The sequence below is a fragment of the Erythrolamprus reginae genome, chromosome 3, assembly GCF_031021105.1.
Source record: "Erythrolamprus reginae isolate rEryReg1 chromosome 3, rEryReg1.hap1, whole genome shotgun sequence".
NCBI lineage: Eukaryota > Metazoa > Chordata > Lepidosauria > Squamata > Dipsadidae > Erythrolamprus > Erythrolamprus reginae.
Genome location: NC_091952.1, coordinates 107,130,651 through 107,150,917, shown reverse-complemented (window position 1 = coordinate 107,150,917; position 20,267 = coordinate 107,130,651). Strand labels below are relative to the sequence as shown.

General features: G+C 39.6%; 1 protein-coding gene across 1 annotated transcript; it reads right to left on the bottom strand.

The window, feature by feature from the left end:
- Positions 1–4,521: 4,521 nt before the first annotated feature.
- RGS21 (regulator of G protein signaling 21) lies at positions 4,522–12,101 on the bottom strand. Its single transcript, XM_070748560.1, is given in 3 exon segments — positions 4,522–4,725; positions 9,739–9,905; positions 11,990–12,101. Coding segments are annotated over 3 exon segments (483 nt in total).
- Between the last annotated feature and the right edge of the window lie 8,166 nt (positions 12,102–20,267).

Below are 20,267 nucleotides of genomic sequence, written 5' to 3'. Positions count from 1 at the left end.
CTCTCTTTCTCTATCTTGTTTTCTTCCTCTCTCTCACTCTCTTCCTTCCTCTCTCATCTCTTTCTTTCTCTCTCTCTCTATTTTGCTTTCATCCTCTCTCTCACTTTCTTCCTTCCTCTCTCATCTCTTACTTTCTCTCTCTATCTATCTTGCCTTCTTCCTCTCTCTCACTCTTCCTTCCTATCTCATCTCTCTCTTTTCTTTCTCTCTCTTTCTCTATCTCTCCCCCTCTTTCTCTCTCTCTTTTTCTCACTTTCCCTGTCTTGTTTTCTTTCTCTCTCTCTCATGCTTTCTCTCTCACACTCTTTCTCTCTCTCATTCTATTTCTCTTGCTATCTCTTTCTCTCCCCCTATTTCTCTCTCTCTCTCTCACTTTCTCTCTATCTTGTTCTGTCGTCGCTCTCACTCTCTCTCGTTCTCCGGAGGCTGGCGAAAGTGAAAAACCTTCGCTCTTACTTTGAATGTTTGGGTGGGCTGGCAGGGAGATGGAGAGAGCGCGCGTCAGCCCGCACACCCGACATTGAAAATCGCCTTCGCCGGCCCGCGGCCCCCGCTGTGAGAATGCCTGCCCCCTGCCCACCACCCCCAGCTACGTGCTCCTCGTTCCGCTCAGCACCATCGAGAGCCTGAGAGAGTTCCCAAAGGGCGTCCGAGCCTGCCGGCCGGCCGACTTCTTCCTCCACCTGCCAGGGGATTCAGGCACCACCCCCTAACCCGCGGGGGAGCGCTGCCGGGAAGCGCCCGGTTTTCCGGCCTCCCCCGTCCGGCCCTCCCCCATCAAGCGGCTCCCTCGTGCCACCGGAGCCCCCCTGCACTGCCCCCTTCCTCTCCTCCTCCTCCTCGGGGCTCCCCGCTCCTCCCTTCCAGGCACGACAGCGCTGGGAGAGCGGAGGGCGCAACCCGGACCCTGGCTGCCCCCCTCCCCGCTGCCGCCTGTCGCCCGCGCCCTACCTGCGCCCCGAGCCCGCTTCGTCCCGCACAGCTGGATCCACCAAGTGCGCCACCCGGGAGCGCCTGCCACGCGCGCAGGAGTGGAGAGCCGGGCAAAAGGGGGGCGGTGGGTGAAACGAAGCCGGGACTGAATTAGGCAGCCGCGGTGTGTGGGCGTGTGACAGGGGGGCAGAGCTGAGCCCCACTACCTGCCCTGCCTACCTGCCGAGAGAAGCCCCGTGCGGCTCGGTGTTGAATGGCGGACGGGAAACTTTTGGGTCGGAGGCAGCTCTCCTTGGGTGCGGGAGGAGCGGACCGAAGTCCCCGGGCCGCCTCTCTTGCAGCAGAGAAGAAAGAGTGGCGGAGCGGGCGGGCGGGGGCAGCGGCAAGTAGCCTGAGGGGGCACGGGGGGGGGCCTAGAGGCGCAGGGGAGGCCCAGGGCAGCCGCGGCTTCGTGCGCGCCCTTGGAAAAGGGTGCGTGGGGGGCCTTTTTGGGGGACGTTGGGCACGTCGGACGGAGGTGTCGGACGGGCAGTGCTTTCGCCTTGGCATTGCGCTGCGCAGGAAGGGTGGCGCCTTCCATAACCGTGCCTCCGCCCGGGTTGGCAGCCGGGCCGTCAAGAGGGGCATCCGGAGCGCTCCAGGAAAGGCTCTGAGCCGCTAACGCTCCTCCGGCGCCGCTCCGCCTCCTAAACCTGCGCGGTGGAGGCGTCCCCCCGCCCAGCACTTCCGGAGGCCGAAAGGCGCGGCTCTCTTCGGGGTTGGGGAGTTTTTGGCGGGCGCCGGGGCCCAGGCCCCCCCAATTTTCCAATTTGCCCGGGCCCGGGACAGCAGTCCCAGTAATACCCGTCTATCGGCGGCCCTGGCAAAATACATTCTATTTTACTAAAGATGGTGTGGGATTGGTAGCTTGAACCTTTCTGAACATAATGATATGAAAATTGAACTGAAAAAAATGATCCTTATTGGTTTATTTTGCTCATAAATGGGCCCCCATGCTTATACTCAAATAGGCTTATACTCGAGTAGGCTTATACGAGTATAAAACGATATGGTCTTATATTCAAAAATAAACCAATAAGAATCATTTTTTTCAGTTCATTTCTATTTTTCTTATGTTTAGGATTGTTCAATTTAGTATATCAAAACTTTTGGGTTTATTGATACTTTTGCCTGCAAAATGCATTCTATTTTACTAAAGTTGGTGTGGGATTGGTAGCTTGAACCTTTCTGAACATAATGATATGAAAATTGAACTGAAAAAAATGATCCTTATTGGTTTATTTTGCTCATAAATGGGCCCCCATGCTTATACTCAAATAGGCTTATACTCGAGTAGGCTTATACTCGAGTACAAAACAATATGGTCTTATATTAAAAAATAAACCAATAAGAATCATTTTTTTTAGTTCATTTCTATTTTTCTTATGTTTAGGATTGTTCAATTTAGTACAGTGGTACCTCGAGATACGAGTTTAATTCGTTCCGGACCTGGGCTCTTAAGTCGAGCAGCTCTTATCTCGAACGACTTTTCCCCATAGGAATTAATGTAAATAATTTTAATTGGTTCCAGCCCTCAAAAAACTCACAAAGTTAGTCTAAATTATGCAGAAAGACATGTTTTTAATGAAGAAATGTACATGTACATATAAATGAATAATGAAGTTTCTTTCACTTAACTTGTAAACTTTCTTAAACTTTTAAATTTACATATGTTCAACTTCTCTGCCACCCAATCCTGTAGGACAGAGGTCCCCAACCCTTTTTGCACCAGGGACCGGCTTTAAGCGATCAAGAGAGGAATGGGTGAATGAATGGACGGAGGGTGGGAAGGAAGGAAGGAAAGAGGGAAGGGACAGGAACAGAGGAAGGAAGCAAGGAAACTTATGAAAGGGGAGAGTAAGAGAGGAATGAGTGAAGGGAGGGAGGGAGGGAAGAAGGTGGGAAGGAGAAAGAAAAGAAGAAATAGAGGAAGGGAAGGTAAAAGAGAGAAAGAAAAAGAGCAAGAAAGAAAGAAAGAAAGAAAGAAAGAAAGAAAGGGGGAAGGGACAGGAACAGAGGAAGGAAGCAAGGAAACTTATGAAAGGGGAGAGTAAGAGAGGAATGAGTGAAAGGAGGGAGGGAGGGAAGAAGGTGGGAAGGAGAAAGAAAAGAAGAAATAGAGGAAGGGAAGGTAAAAGAGAGAAAGAAAAAGAGCAAGAAAGAAAGCTGCAAGCACCCCCCCGAGCCCCCCAGGCCGGCTGCAACCTTTTAAAACACGCGCGCCGCTTCGCAGCTGTCTCCTGAAGCCAAACGCGGAAGTTAGCGTTTGGCTTCAGGAGACAGCTCCTTGGCACTTGTATCTCGAATTTGGGCTTGTAAGTAGAACAAAAATATCTCTCCCCTCCCAGCTCTTATCTCGAGTTGCTCTTAAGTAGAGCAGCTCTTATGTCGGGGTTCCACTGTATATCAAAACTTTTGGGGGAATATTCCTTAGAGATTTGTAGCCTAAAAAAAAATAAATTGACAAAAAATTCAGAAAGCATGGGGGAGGGTTTTTTTGATCAAAATAAAAATATAAGCCTCAATTTTTTCAGTTCAATTTTCATATCATTATGTTCATAAATGTTCAAACTAGTTTTCCAGTGGAAAAAGTTTTCAAAAAGACCAAATTCAAGTACCTAAAAAAAATCATTTTGGTCCGGTTCTATATGACCCGAAACAGTCAACATGATTTTTTTTTTTTGCCCAGAAAAATTTTTTTCCCCCACCCCCACAAATATTTTTATGATGATCAGCCATCTTAAAATGAGTAAATGAATGCATAAGATATTAAAAATATTTTGGATTTGAAGCTTGCGTAAATATAAAGTGAAAATGGTTGCAAGCAGCCGGGGGGGGGGGGGGAGGCCTTATTTCTGATGTAAAAAAAACAGTAAGAATCATTTTTTTCAGTTCCTTTATACCGTATTTTTCTTATATTCCGAAATGTTCAAGCTACCAATCCCACACCAACTTCAGTAAAATAGAATGCATTTTGCAAGCAAAACTATCCATAAATTGAAAAAGAATTCACAAAAATGGGGGGGGGGAATGCATTATATCAGCAAAATAAACCAATAGGATTTGCTTTTTTATTTCAATTTTCATAGCATTGTGTGCAGAAATGTTCAGACTACTTTCCAAGTGAAAAAAGCTTTCAAAAAGACCAAACATAAGCACTGCAAATGAAGAGTTTTCGGTCCAGGTCAAGGTGACCCGGGAACAGAAGAAGTGTGACTTTTTTTGCCCAGCAAAAACTAAGCCCCCCCCCCCCCCCCCAAAAAAAAAAAATTCTCATAGAGAGAACCCCTGAAATGATGAAAAGTCATGAAATTTCAAGTTTCAGATATGCAGGGGAAATTTTTTACAGGGACTCAAACATGGCTTTCGGGTCACATACGACCCGAACAGAACAGCAGGGTTAAAAATAAAAATAAAGCCAAATGCCATGTTTTAAAACCTGCAATTTCAATTTAGAAAACTATTATATTAGTGAGTCACCTACCCTGCTAGCCATCGGTATAGACTCCTATATGCTAGGAGATTCCAAGCTGCTTTTGAGCTTGGCCTTTACAAAAATCGCAGCCACCTTTTTTGACTTCTTTTCAGTTCCTTGTTTACCAGTTCTTTATAACTTTCTGATTTCAGAAACCGTGGGAATGAATCTTTGACCATGAGGCTGTAGATTAATTGTTGAGCATCATCGAAACAGTTGAGAGTTGGTTTAGAAATAACCTGCATGATGCAGTTTCTGGTATTGAAGTCAATGTTTATCTGCAGGAAATACAATGTTTTATTTTACTGGGTATATGAAATGTTGTCTGTGAGCCAAAAGCAAATAAAATTTGAATCATATCCCAAAATACACTCTTCGATGCAAAGCAGCAGGAAGGTCAGGCTTTTGTTACTAAAATATTGAATGCTAATTTTAATTTAGTTTTCTACTCCCCAAAGCCATTTATCATAATAACAACACCAATATAGCAACAGGTTTTCTGGCAAATAAGACAACTCCAGAATTTTCATACTCAATATGTATGTATTTGGGTCATTCTTTTTCTCACCTTGTTAATATTTGATTATTGAATTTCAGTATGTATACATTTAAGGTAATTAAAAAATAATCCCAAAGTTCTATATAAATTACATTTATCTGTTTTCAATAGAACTATACATTTTCTCTCTCTCTCTTTAGAAAGCCTTCATTCCTATGCCAATAAAAGCTTGATTTAACAGCTGTAGACTTCTCTTTGTCACTCTAACTGTTTAATCACTGAATTTTCATGAATATTAGCATTCTTAGCATGAATCTGAAGATTTTAGTATTTTGTTTCCAAATGAAACATGAAAGTTCAAAAGAGAAGCAGAAATGAGACCATTGGATTGACTCAGCTTACTATCATTGTGGGATAATTGGTTGTATTGCACCCAATTGCCAACAGATCTAAATCATGTATAAAAATGAGAAACCAGGCTGAACAGCATGTCTTTAAACAGAAAATTAAATGAACCTGGCTCTACCTGTTTAGATATTTTATTCCCTTGCATCCCTCAGTAAAATAAGCATAGACAAACTGACCACTAAACTAGAAATCAAAGCCAAGAAGAACTATAAAATGCTATAATGAATGCTTTTTAGAACAGGATAATTTGCACTAGTGAAACAAGATAGAAATAACTTTGATTTATGCAATATATACTATACATCTAAAAGTAGCAATAATATTGTTTCTTAGGCTGTTAACTGAACTGAATGTTAACTGAACTGAATTGTATTTTCTTTTATTGTTCTATTCCAAGATGTTTAGCATGGCTTGCTTGCCTAAGTCCTTGTTACTCATGAATGTTCTGTTTTTGAATATTTTAATTTTCTTATTGTCTTCTGCTGCAAAGGCCTGCCAATGATTTTTTCTCTCTGGACTATTGGAAAATGTTACAGTGTGGCACTTACTACATAGTCTGATTCAGCAACTTGGGCATCTACCAAATGTTTGAATTATAATTATCACAATCCCTGACCAATTTTAATATAATATATTATATAAAGAGGGATGTGAAGGACTTTTCCCCTGGACCCTGGGGATTCTGAACATTGTTATCAAAAACAAATACAGGATAGTTGATGGTGTATTATCCATATTAGACAATACTGGGCTAAAAAGAACAATAACTCAGTATAAAATGGGTTTATTGGATTGTTTTCAGTCATAATTTGTTTTCTGCATTTTCTGGGAACAATGTGTGAATTTCAGTTGTATGGAACACAACCAATATTATGCTCTGTGCAATGAGTCTTTTTTAAAACATTTCAACTATTTTTTTCCCAGTAATATGTAATTTCAGTTAATCATTGCTGATGATTGTGGACCAAAATTCATGCCATAAGAAATTCAAAGTTCTTAATCTGCATGCATGTATGTTAGCATCCCCAAATCAGGGGTGAAATTCAGCAGGTTCTAAAAGGTTCTCCCTCATAATGATATAGCATCCAGGAATGTGTTAAATGCATCTGCTCTCTGATTGGACTGAGTCTGTCAAAGCTGTGTAGATGCCATCCTTGTTGCTATGCTTGACAGCTTTTTCACTCAGTCACTCAGCGAGGACAGTTGTGCCAATCTTTCCTACTGTGTTTTTCTATTCAGAATCAATTCCACCAGTCCGTCATACTATTGATTATGAGCATGGGTCAGATCATTCTTCTAGGGACAATCAATCCCACATTTCAGAGGGAAAAGGGGATCCAGACTGCAGTTATTGAGGATGACAGGGGCTGTTGGAGCAGCCTTCCTTCATGGAGCTTTTTCCAATTAATTTGTTCCGATCTCTACTGCACAAGGCAAAAATAGTGGCAGGCTTAGCTCCTTTGTCACCAGAACCGGAACAGCAGTTGGCCCAGGATCTTTCTGATCCCCTATTTTTAAAGCATACCTCAGAGGAGGATCTGATTCCATCTTGTAAACTCTTTGTCAATATTATTATTTGACAGTGGTTAGCTCCGGAAAGGGGGCCTAACCCATCAACCTCAGAGAGAAAACTATACCGTTTATAGTTTTATATTCCATACAGTTCTATATAGTCTATACAGGCTCCTGACCTGGCTAAAACTCTTTAGGTCCCATCCATTGATGTGCCCATATCTGCATTAGACAACCCTTCCACTATTCTGGGTGATCCAGAAGAGGTATTGCAACTGGAGGATTGCAGATCTGAGCAGTCTCTATAAGGTGCACATCAAGCAGCGGCATGGGCGATTCATGTCTTTACCATTTTTTACCCCGAACATCTCTAATTTGGCTTCGCCAGCTGCAGGAGAGTACACCTACTACTGATGTTCCTTTTAAGCAGGATATCAACCAGTTGATTGCAGCAGCTCAATTGACTGCCAATGTGACATTAAATGCAGCCTAGTTTGCTTCCAAATCAATCAGAGCATTGGTGGCAGCACACCGGTTGCTGTAGTTTAAATCTTGGCAGGCAGATGCATGCCACAAGTAACAATTGTTGACAGCTTCCTTCACAAGGGACCATCTGTTTGGTGAATGCTTGGAACTGTTGTTGACCGAATCAAAGGACCATACAAATATTCTCCCTTTGGCCTCTAGACAGGGTGATTTCAGGCAGTCACAAGATTTTCTCAGACAAGGATTATTGATCCATCCAGATCCTCAGTGGTTCAAACTGACCACCTGTTGCTTCACCAGGTCTATCTGAGGAAGGACAATATCCCCTCCAAGGTCATTGATATGATGCAGACCTCCCACAGACCTTCCACTACCCACATCTATGATGCTACCTGGTGAATCTTTTGCGGGTATGTGAAGTCATCCATCATTCCCTCCAGTGCTTTGACTACCAACGTCCTCGAGTTTCTCCAGAATGGCCTGGAGGACTTAGCCCGAACACCTTATATAGACAAGTAACAGTTCTGTCATCCATTTTGTCTTGCAGCCACACTGCTTCTCTGACACTTCATCGGCATATCTGACATTTCCCGAAGAATGAAGCTAGCATCACTTCTCTGGCCATACACTGCTACCCTACTTGGGATCTTCCAAGGTACTGCAGTCCCTGATGGGTTCCCGTATGAATCACTTGAGGAGGCCAATTTGCACCACCTTACGTGTAAAATAGCATTTTTGGTGGCCATTACACTGGCTAGCAGAGTTTCTGAGTTGGCAGCATTATTGGTCAGGTCCAATTTGTGTATATTCCATACAAACAAGGTGGCTTTTAGATTGGATCAGCCTTCCTGCCGAAAGTGAACATGTGTGTTCCATTGGGCTCAGGAGATCATTCTCTCTAACTTTTGTCTTCATCCTGTTCACTCTTGCTGCTGTTTCTATCATTTCAACTGGCTTTGCTAGGATGAAAGGTAACACCATCCATGGTGGGATGATGGATACATGCTACAATAACTAAGGTGAATGAGTTTCAGTCTGCCAGTTGCCATCTTACATCACCACCCATTCTACGAGAAGCACTACCACTTCTGTGGCTTGGGAAACTCAGGCATCACTTGAAGAAGTGTGCCATGCAGTGACTTGGTTGTCCCTCATCTCCATTTGTGAGTTAGATGTTTTTGCTTTGGCTGAAGCTTCATTTGGCAAGAGAGTGTGACAACAGATCAATCAGGACTACCACTTCAGCAACTGTCTAGCATCCATTGTTGCCCACTTGTAGACAGCCAGCTTTGGTATATTCCATTCCTGTATGTTATATCCACTATGAGGGAGAAGGGACATTTATCTTATGATATGCCTCTTCTCCAAAATGTGGATATAGCATCCAGCCCTGCTTTGCAGGGTCAATGTCAACTGTTTGCTTAGGTCAGGTAGGAGCACATGACTATGGCACAACCAAGTCTGTCACTTGACTTCACTTCATTTTCTATCCCTTGTTGCTGTCAAGCATAGCAACAAGGGTGGCACCTAAATAGTTTTGACAGACTCAGTCCAATCAGAGAGTAGATGGATTTAACCCATTCCTGGATACTATAACTACATTTTGGAGAAGAAGCATATCAGGTAAGACCAACGCCCCTGCTGGAGAACTGGTAGTGAAAAATTTGAGTAGTTCAGAGAATTGGCAAATACTACCTCTAGCTGGCCCCAGAGTCGAGTGGGAATGGAGATTTTGCAGTATCCTTCCCCTGCCACACCCACAGAACCAGTAGGGAATATATTTGAATTTCACCCCTGCCCCAAATCCTCAAAGTTAATGCCAGAGTCATCCAATTGTTGCTAGGCAACCATCCATACTTCCATCCTCAAATCAGACTTGAACCCAGATTGGAAGCCTCTTTTTCTCAAAGAGAGTCTGGAATACTAATTCAACCATCTGCTCCAGGACCTTTCTCAAAAGGGCGATTAAAAAAGATAAAATAATTACCTAAGGGACATGCCCAAGTCAGTCTTTTTACAGAAAACCCTTTTGTATGCTTCCTCTAGAAGAGTTGGAAGATACTTCTACTTTGCTGACCCACAAGTGAAAGAACCTCTGGTAGCTCTTATAAACCAGAACAGTCATTCATCCAAAAAGAATTCACTTTAATGCTCATAATCCTTGTTCATATTTTTAGGTTGAGTTAAGAGAAATAATCCATCAATACATGTGGACAGCCACAACAAGTGGCTTCTTTGATCATCACACCATTTGGGATATGAGATGAGCAACATGATTATAATCATGCATAAATATCAAATATATATATCCAAAATGATAAACATATTAATTATTTTTCTTTTGTAAGTAGATAACAGCATTTTAGAGCACCTATAACTGGGTTACCTCCTGTGGTGCATCAGCTTGGATAAATTCAGAGTAAATCTTTTGGGCTTTTGAAGCAATTTTAGCTGCTGACTTTGTTTTCTTGAAGTCCTCACAAGCAAGCCAAAATTCAATATTTTCTTCACTGAATTCTGATTTCAGGAAGGCTCTAAATGCATCCAGGCCATCTGAAATACCAGGAAAAGAATGGGGACACATAAACAACTTCTTGGCATGAAAAATCATTAAATACATGGAAGACTATAAGAATAATCCCATTGGCTTTTATTGGAAGAGAACCAATGGTTACCTTTCATGGATATGAGCCAGTCTTGTCAGAACATGACACTTAACTTGTGTCCATTCTGGTGAGTGATTAATAAGAGTCAGTGGCCTTTTTTACTGTCCATTCTGGAGAATGAATTTTATCATTTGGACCAAGGGCCTCAAACTCAACCATAATGACTATTCTATAAGGATTAGTTAATTAAGCCAAAGACCAGACAACCACTAAAACTTTTTCATTCAATGATACACAAATTCTATCAGTCACAGTCAATCTACCCAAGTATGAAGGATGTTGGGTGCTTTACTCAGAGTCATTGGAAGGGCCATAGCCTGCCTACTGCACACAGACCACCGTTTCTCCCTCTCTCCCTCTCCTCCTCTCCTTCTCCCTCTTTCCCTCTCCCTATGTTTTGCATGTACACACACACACACACATACACACACACCCCTCTTTTGACCAAAGTTCCAAACTTTTGTTAAATAAAATAGTTAGGGGCTTTGAACAAGCCTTGATGGCCTTATTGACAAGTTCATAAGTTTGTATGGCAACATTTTACAAAGTTGTTCAATACTTGCTTGTTCCTAAGAATGAGAAGGAGTAAGAGATGTATGGTCACCCAGATGGCTTTCATACCTCAGTTCGGACTAGGTTATACTATGTGTTCCATAGTTACTCCCAAACGGTTCATGTAAGTCAGTTTTCATGTCTTTCTCCCATACACGTGCCTTTGATAGGTAATCATTACACATGGTTGGGAGCTAAAATGTTCTGGTGTTTATATGAGTATTCCTAAGAGCGGGAATCTGATCTGAATGACTTATAGAATTATACCAGAAACAAGATTTGTTTAGAGAAAATACAACATAGGAATAGGCAAAAGATATCACCTAACCAATACATTCTACCAGCAGGAAAGTCCAAAAATATTTATTGTCTGCAAGAGTGCCTGGGAAGAAAGACAGAGGGAAATGGCTGGGGAATTCTGGGACTTGAAGACATATCTCAAAGTTACTGAAGTTGAAAAATACAGTCTTAAACAAATAACAGGCAGACTGATAAATAGATAAAGTGAGTACAAAAAGTATATTAGTTCAAGACCTTGAATATGTTGTGGTTTTTACTTCTGTGCTATTTTATATTAAGTTATTGTGGTTGTTTTGTACTCATTGTTTACTTTGTTTACTTTACTTTGTTTACTTTACTTTTAATTCTATGTTAATTTATCAGAGTAATATACTGATACAAAGAATTCAACCCAAAAATCCTTCACTATCTGTTTACACACTATACTCTCTCCATATGATCAGTGTACTATGAGATACTGAAGAATCAATAGCCCTAGATTCATCCTCCTTTGTAGGAGCTTTCCACTTCCTTATTTAATCTAAGTGAGATCTGAAATGAGTCATTTGTTTTGCTTTAGAATTTTGGTTTTTTTTCTTCGGCCAGTCAGCTCAGCAATTTTGGAGATATTTCATCAGTAATTTGGGGTATTTGTGGTGTGCAAAATAATTCATCCATGTCCTTTGGGAATGAAGACTTTTTGTCTGGGTATAATCTGAATTAGGTCTTGGAGTTGCTTTATTAGGACTTATTTTTAATGACAGAAAATATTAATGTATAATTTTTAAGGGAGTGTTTTTGTAGTATCTCATACTGTACATTTTGTTTTTGTCTAATTAAAAGACAATTATGTACTCTATAAAGTTTTGGTCTGCAAAGTGGCCTTAATTAAGCATATGTGGGCCTTCTGGTTATTAAAATCAGAAGGAAAAGGAGAATAGCTGTGTAGATCAGGTTTGGAAATATATACTGTACATCTCCCTGGATTTCTTGACAGGAAAAAATAAAAAATATGATTAAATATATGAGGAATGGAATAGAATGGAATGGATGGGATGGGATGGGATAGGATGAGATGAGGTGGGACCAGATGGAATGGAATGAAACAGAATGGAACGGAACAGAACAGAACAATCTTACCTTTGTTAGCCAAAAGTGTATCCACAGATTCCATCCATGACATTATTTCCCTCGGGGGTTACCTGTAGAAATAACATTTGCTCTTGGAATTATCATTGTGAACATTTAGCATTCTGTTTACGGTTATTTCCTCACAGCTCCTGGGATCTAAGTTAAGATACTGTTCTTGCCTCTTTTGTCTTTCTTGTTTCCCCCCTTTCCCTTCATGCAGTATTCTTAACTAAGACAAGAAGAACCAGAGCAAAAGCACAGTATTCAAAATGTGGATTCTCCATTGGATTTCCTTTTTCTTTTGACAATAGCAAGTCTGATTATTACCTTTTCTCTGCTTTCTCCTGAATACACCAATGGTATTTAATTATAATTAGTTAACTATATTTCTTAATTATAAGGATTCTCCAGTGCAGGTCTCCAAGGAACGTTTAATTACATATAAAATGTCTCAATGAAACACATATTTCAACCATGGAAGAATGGTTGGTCAAATTGACAAAATTAGCCGAGATGGACAAACTACTGCTTTAATTACAAAAGGAAAGCATGAACTTTTATTAGTGTTTGGACTCACCCTATGGATTTTTTGTGTAATCTTTTTTTTTTTAAATGAACTTGTGATTTATGGTTCGAGGGTGAGAATACTGTGAAGAATACCTGAAGCTACTTCTGTATATTTTCATAGCTGTCTTTTTTCTATTTGTTTTCTTACTGTGCTTTTAGTTTTTTTCAATTTTTTTTTGTTTTTCACTGTTTCTGTTCTAATTCACTTTCCATTGGTCCTCATGAAAATTTTGTTGGTCGTTAATGAAAATTTTGTTTTACAAGCTGATTTACCTTGGAATAAAGCCTATTAAACACATTAAATTTGATATATATTTGGATAGGCATGGATTCCCTAACCCTAGAAGAAGAAAAAAGGAAAAAATAGTGTGCCATGTGAAATGATTGTACAAATGAATGCATCATGTAATTTAATATAATATCCAGAATACCTATTCAGGAGAAAGTCTTGTTAGCTGATCAAGATGAAAAAATACAAGAAAAAATATTAGTGATGTTTCAGCAATGAATTGTTCTATGCCTTCTTAACACTGAGTGGGCTGCAGTCATTAATTCATATGATTCTTTTGCTAGGAAGAAGTAGAGCTGTCAAAAGGTTATCATGCTAACACTGGGTAGTAAATGGGCCTTGTCTTAATCCCTTACATATATTGCTTTTAAAAAATGCTTCCCAGTTTTGGTTCTCAACAAGACTTTGATTAAATGTTTGTTAAAAAGCACTAACAGAATTCCTCTCTGTTAAAATCTAGTTTAGTTTTCTCTCTGTGTCAGGAAAAAAAAGAGAAGGGGGAAAAAAAAGAAAAACTTGTCTTTTTATCCCAACTCCAAGAATCTAATTAGTTCAATATATTCCAGCTCAGGTCAGATTTATCTAAATCTCAGATCTTGTCAGAGTAAAGTAAGATCTTCTCCAAGCTGGTTAATAATTTCAAGTGCTTTTTTCTTCTTCCAAGGAGCAATCTCTTGAGCTTTGATATATGTACCACCAGCTGCAGATAGAGAATTTCTGAGAATCTGAAGACTTATTCAGAATCCCACCAATACCTTCAACACATTCATTACAGTAGTCTTTGTCCACGTGATGTTTCCAAGGAAGAGTTTTTAATCTATTTCAATGTCTACTACAATAGTTCAGCTATCTATTTTTTTAAATAGCCTGTTCCCTAGAAAGCAATGTTTATTATTAATAGGTCCCTAAACTTCTTAGAAGAGAGCAGAACAAAGGACAATGTGAAGATCACTCTTACATTAGAACTAAATATGTTTTAACCTGCCCTTTCTCCTTGAATGGTAAGGCAGTATTCAAAAAGCATGATAGCCCTAATGCACCAGAATATAGGACAATAAAATGGTAAATAATCCTGCAATTCTTTAGAAAACAGAATGGCTGACCATATCACAGAAGCAGCTCTTACCAGTGAACAGGGTTAAAATATAATAGTACTTAGATCAGTGATGGTGAACCCATGACACACATGCTATAGGTGGCACGCAGAGCCATATCTGCCACCACATTAGCTGTTATCCTAGCTCAGCTAGAGCAGGGATATCATAATAAGCACATCTATAATTAAACAACAGATTAGTATTCAACATCTATGATGTTTCTAAAATAATATTTTCTTAATCATAGACATAACAATAACAAATTATTTGATGCAATAAAGTTAGATTATTTTAGATGGACTTTGATATTAACAAGATTCAAAGGACGATAGTGATTATCCTAATAATCAGAACAAATAAACATATTCACAGAATATTTTGGAGTGAAGAAGTGACGGTTTCAAAATAAGCAGGAAATTAAATCATAAACAAAAGGAAAATAAAATTGTACTGAAGATTTTACACATTCTGCCTCTCCTTTTTTTAAAAACACAAGACCCCAAAAGAGCAATTTCCACAGGAAGCGGTTCAAATCATATGCTTCATATAGTCAGTGGCAATCAGTAGCTTTGATAGGGTGAAATGTTGTGGCCAGAATCTAGGGATCCATTTTGTACTGATATATAAAATGCCCCATGCCATGTTTGCAGTTTTTAAAAGTTCCTTTTGGTCTGCTTTTATCCCTTTTTTCTGTTTTCTCTCCACCTTCACCCAACTGACAGATTTGGAACTTCTGGAAAAGTATAGTACAACTAAGTAATATCCATCAAAATATAGTAACCTGAAAAACAACAAAGACTGATTCCACTGTGGATAGACCACTGTGGGTAGTTCCGTAGTAAATTCAGGCATCCAGGCAGACCAATTGTAAAGTGGTTTTATAAATAGCTCATGATACCAGTTTTATCCTAGTACTCTGGGGATGCATGAGTAGAAAATAGGAAAATGAAGTTTTACAGTTTTGCATGCAATAGAATTGGGATAGATCTTATTCAAGGTGTATCTAATGACATATGCATTCTTAGACTTCAATCAGTGTCAAACCTTACAAGTTGCAAACATTTCCTGCTTGTTTCTCTCTAATATCAAAACAAAAATGCTCAATACCATGTTCAGTGTTCAAAAGGAATGGAAGAATAGGAGCATCACTTGATTGATAGGTTTATACAGAATTTACTAAGGGTCTAAGCATGGCTGTGTTTATTCATAGAATATACACCACCCACCTCCAAAGAAGGCTATTATTAGAGATTATCCAGAAAGCCTGATTGACATCACCAGGTAATCTGGCCCTCAGTTTATGTCATGCATTCTATTTGCATCCTATAAGACAAACATAGTAATATCTCTCTTCTGCAGGCCCAAAGCAGGTGTTCCTCAGCTGAGGAAAATATTGTAAGGGATGTTGATTATTCCCCCTTGATTCCAGCCAATCTTAATTCAGAATAAGATGACCTAAAGGTAAACCCAATAATCGTATGTATCCTACTATTTAGCTGTGACAAACTAAATTAAATGAATCAGGAGAAGAAATTCCTCACTTAATCTTGAGCCCTAAAAGAGACACAAGAGTAGATGAAAAGCAACCTCAGGCAAAAACGAATTAGCAAGGGGATGAAATAGACCATATCTGGTAACTTGACTAGTATGGGGTAGAAGCATTGTTACCAAAAGAAAAAAAAAGGAGGAAAAATAATTTTAAAAACCCTTGGGTACTTATACTCTACACCATTTCCTGTATTTGAAGCAGTATATAATGCCTTATGTTCTAGAAATTAAAAGATAGCCACAATTTCTGAAGTGTGTAAAAAAATAGAAATAAGTTTTGGAGATGGATAAGGGTCCTTTAAAAATATGGTTTCAATGTTTGTTGAAAAGTTATCTAATAATATAAATATAAATTGAATACATATGCTGTATATGCCCATATGTTTAGCCCATTCTTTATTTTTAGTTAAGATCTAAATACTTACTTGCTTCATTCTGCTTTAAAGAAAATTATTACAGTAAATTATTACAATTATTACTGTTTAGTAAGTAGTAGTCCAGCTCAGTCTCATAAATCCCAACTTTTCAGTCCGAAGCATGAATTACTTCAATCATCTGTGCAGATTCCTGAATTTTCTCCTAGTGTTAGTATGATAAACCAAATCATAATTTTTCCTCAATCCACTAATCATGTTCGCTCATTATTATCTTGACTTGATGAACTAATTGATGCTCAGTATAATAGCGAATGCTATGCAATGGCACCATTTTTCTACAATTGTTGTCTAAGATGGGCTTTTAAAAATAAATAAATAATGTTTTTCTTTTTTTTCTTTGGAGAGGACATGAGTTGTTTTACCTATTTTTATCAGCGACTGGGATAATCTTATGTTACAAGTGATGAAGAACAGCATATTAATCCATCTTTATTTTACATGCAAGTGCTAAGCAGAGAACAAGCTGAATTTTATTTCAGCACTGGACAGTGTCTTTCCTTAAAATGGTAAGTTGTCGAGTTTGCATGTCACATCTTATCAGCCCCGCATTTCTTCTTGACCTGCTTGCCTCAGCTTCCATAGTAATGTAGGGAAGGGGAGATTTATTTGGTTTTTGGGAGGGGGGAAGTGCACTGGTGGTTACCCTGTTTGAAGTTTCAAATATTGTTACAGAAGGGTTATTCTCATCATTCTCTCCCTGGCACAGCTAGGCATCGTGGACTTGTTTGCAGCCTGCTCAAGGTCAACAGCTTTAGCAACCCAGATGTGGAAGACCTAATGGCTGACACACGCACCTGACACCTTGAGACATTGGGATTGGATGAATGATCCAAAGGGGGTTATTTGGGAGGGTTTGGGGCTCTTTGTATATGCATCTTGCATGTCTTTTCCTTCAGAACTTGCCTTACTTTTTGTTCTGTCTGGGTTCCCCCAGACCTCAACACCAACTGGAAAAAACAGCCAGACACTCTGGTAAAAGCCAAAAGTATTTTATAGCTGGAAAAAATAAGCACAGAGGAAAACCTGTTCTTCCCAACAGAAAGGCTATAATACGGTACAGCAGGGTCCTGATGTCCAGACAATACAGCAAGCTTCTTGCTGGCACCCCCCCCCCCCACGGTTTCAATAGTCAAAGGCACAAACCAGGATTCCAAGACGCCAAAGTTCACAGCCAGGTCCCACGACTCTCAAAGATAAAACTCCACAAGCCAGGAAGGGTGGGTCTGCCTTTTAGCCTTTCCCAAGAGCACCACACCCAAACCCAGCTGTTGCCTCTTTAATGCTGAAAGTACTTAGCCAATTGATTTCGTCTCTGAGTAGCTCTTCTTTGTCGCAGATCAATTAAGGCTTGTGCATTTTCCTCTAAGGAATCCAGGCTGCTTGCTGGGGAGAGCTCCCCCTGGTGGGACTCTGGCTGTCCTCCCTCTTCTTCAGCCTGGGATTCCTCCTCCTCGTCTGTCTGCACCTCCTGTTCCTCAGCCTCTCCCTCTGAGCTGGAAACCGACAGAAGATCAGCCATTCCCTGAGGGGCCTCAGACGGAACCACAACACTTTTGTTGCTATCACTTCTTGTCTAGTAAAAGTACTCTTCTCTATTAAATTGAACCAGAGTATTTCTTTTCTGGACTCTGAAGGGAAGCACATATGACACATCTTTTTCCCATCAGTATTATATATTCCATAAGAAAATTTCCTCTTTCTGCCAATTGAGGGAATTGCATCCATTTTTATTCAACACTTCCTTAGTCTCTCTATTTGACTCCCCCTTACCATCCCATACAAGGGGGAAAATGCTCACCATCCTGAATATGTTTATCACTTGTATCTTATCATGTTTGACAGAGACAGAGAGATAAAAAAATTATATTCAATTGCTGAAACACTTATTAAAACAGTTTCTGCCAGGGCACCTGCAAATTGCCACAAAATGTCATTTTCTAAGAGACTGGGAATGGATTCTTCTTAATTTGTCAATTATGCCTGGAATAGCTCTCATTATAAAAGGGTTTGGAAGTTATCAAGTCATAGCACTCCAATCAATCAGACACTAACAATGCCTCTCATTTCATTTGTCATCCTGGACTATTTGAGCTTTTTCTGCTATTTTTAATTTGAGGATTTGTCATTCTTGGACTGGATTTTTTTCTTTTTCGTTTGAAGGTTGGGAGGAAACTATAAAGTACCCATCTTGTTTGCTACATATCTGCACATTTGACATAGGAAAATATTTTCTTGTAAACTTTACAAATTGAATAAAATCAACTGTCCAACCAACCAATCAATCAATATAAAAATCGAAAGTTTAATCCAGCATTCAGTTTTCTATAGTGACCAGCCAGATGTTTCTAAAAAGTAAAAGTTGATTCTCATTCTATATTGTTCATTATGAGATTCCCTATATAAATCATGTTGTGGTTGACTCTGGCCCAGCTCCTGCCCCAAGGAATGTGGAGGTTGAGGTGGGGGAAACATCCACATGCCCCAGGCCTGTTTTGCTTCCGATAGAATCTCCCGATGAAGGCTCCTCTGCAGGGAAGGGGGGAGTTTGGCAGACAGCCCGGGAGGAGATCAATCATCCTTATCATCCCTGGATTTTGAACAAGAACTTATGACAGACCCACACATGTGTAGAGTGATGCATAGTAGAGAACAACTGAAGGATTATTACAGCAGATAAGTGAGGCCACCTGTGGTTGGGTGGGGCTGCTGTAATTAGTGCTACAGCCGCCCCGAGTTTTCGGAGAGGGGCGGCATATAAATCCAATAAATGATGATGATAATGATAAAAAGAACAGCGTGCTGGTTTAGCCTTTGTGGAAATTTATCTGATTCATAGTTTTGTCAAGATTGTGGTTTTGCTGTTTCCCTGTTCAAGATTGTGTGTGGACTTTCTGGACTTTGGAATTGGACTCAATTTCACAGTTGCTGGGTGAGAAATTGGATTGCATTTAACCTGTGCCTTGTGTGTATCAGAAAATTCCTTTGACATTTAAAAAGGGAGTATTTTCTGCTTTTCTGTTGATAAAGACTTTTGGTTTTCCTTCTATCGTGTGGTGTGTGTCTTTTTGGACTAATTACCCTGTAATTACGGGCGGTTGGGACACACCAGCAGAACAAATCATAAGTAACATTTATTCATCTGATTGTGACTACATTTATTAGTAATTTATTATCATTGCTCCCTGTTTGGTTGCTTTGCTTTATTTGGGATTAAGATTACAAAGAAAGTAGGATCTTAATTCAGCTATAAAAAGACATAAAGTGACACAATTGCAAATACTAATATTTATACAAATGACAAAATGCTCAGACATTAAGTCAGTAGCTTCTCTTTGATTTACAATGGGGGTAGAACAAATTTTTTACAGGAACATGCATTGAAAGCATGCAATTTATGAGGGGAGGCTGATGGCTTTTTCCTCATTCTTAAACAGCTTTTTATTGGAGGGTGGAACAGACTGAGCTTTAATGATTTTGTTATCTGGTTGCTTTATTTGTATTCTATTGCTAAGTTTCTACTGGAAAAGGTAATATTTAGCATTAAATACTGGTAGTATTTATATGATGTAATATAGTATTTATATTAATAGTAAATAAATAAATAAAATAAATAAAATATAGGAGCTGAGGTGGTGCAGTAGTTAGAATGCAGTATTGCAGGCTACTTCTGCTGACTGCTGACTGCAATTTGGCAGTTCAAATCCCACCAGGCTCAAGGTTTACTCAGCTTTCCATCCTCCCAAGGTGGGTAAAATGAGGACCCCGATTGTTGGGAGCAACATGCTGACTTTGTAAACTGCTTAGAGAGGGCTGTAAAGCACTGTAAAGCAGTACATAAATTTAAGTGCAATTATTATAATATAGTGCAGTGCAGTGCAGTGCAGTGCAATAATGGATTCCTCTCTCTCTTTTCCAAAATAGAATCAGGATATGAGACTTGGCTACCAGTCCTTTCCCCATAAATGTCTGTGAAAAACAGCTAAAATATTTATTTTGCCAACCAAGTTGTGGAATACACTCTTCATATAGCACTTTGAGCCATAGGCAGTTGACTTTTGCCAGATACGTAGAAAAATATTTCAAAACTTGAAGTCTTACTTGTATTCCCCTCAGTACATTGTACATTCAGCTTTGATAACTGCTTAAGAAGTGCTTCTTCACTCAGTTTTGGGGAACTTTGAAAGTGCGGGGCTTCAAGATTGCTTTGAGCATTTTGTGTAAACTTGAGAGCACTGTATACTGTAAAAAGCAAAGTATGGATTTGGTGACATTTTCTATTATATTTTAAAATAGTTTTAATGTCTCTTAATGGGTTGGAGTGCTTATTATTAAAAACACTCCTCTGATTT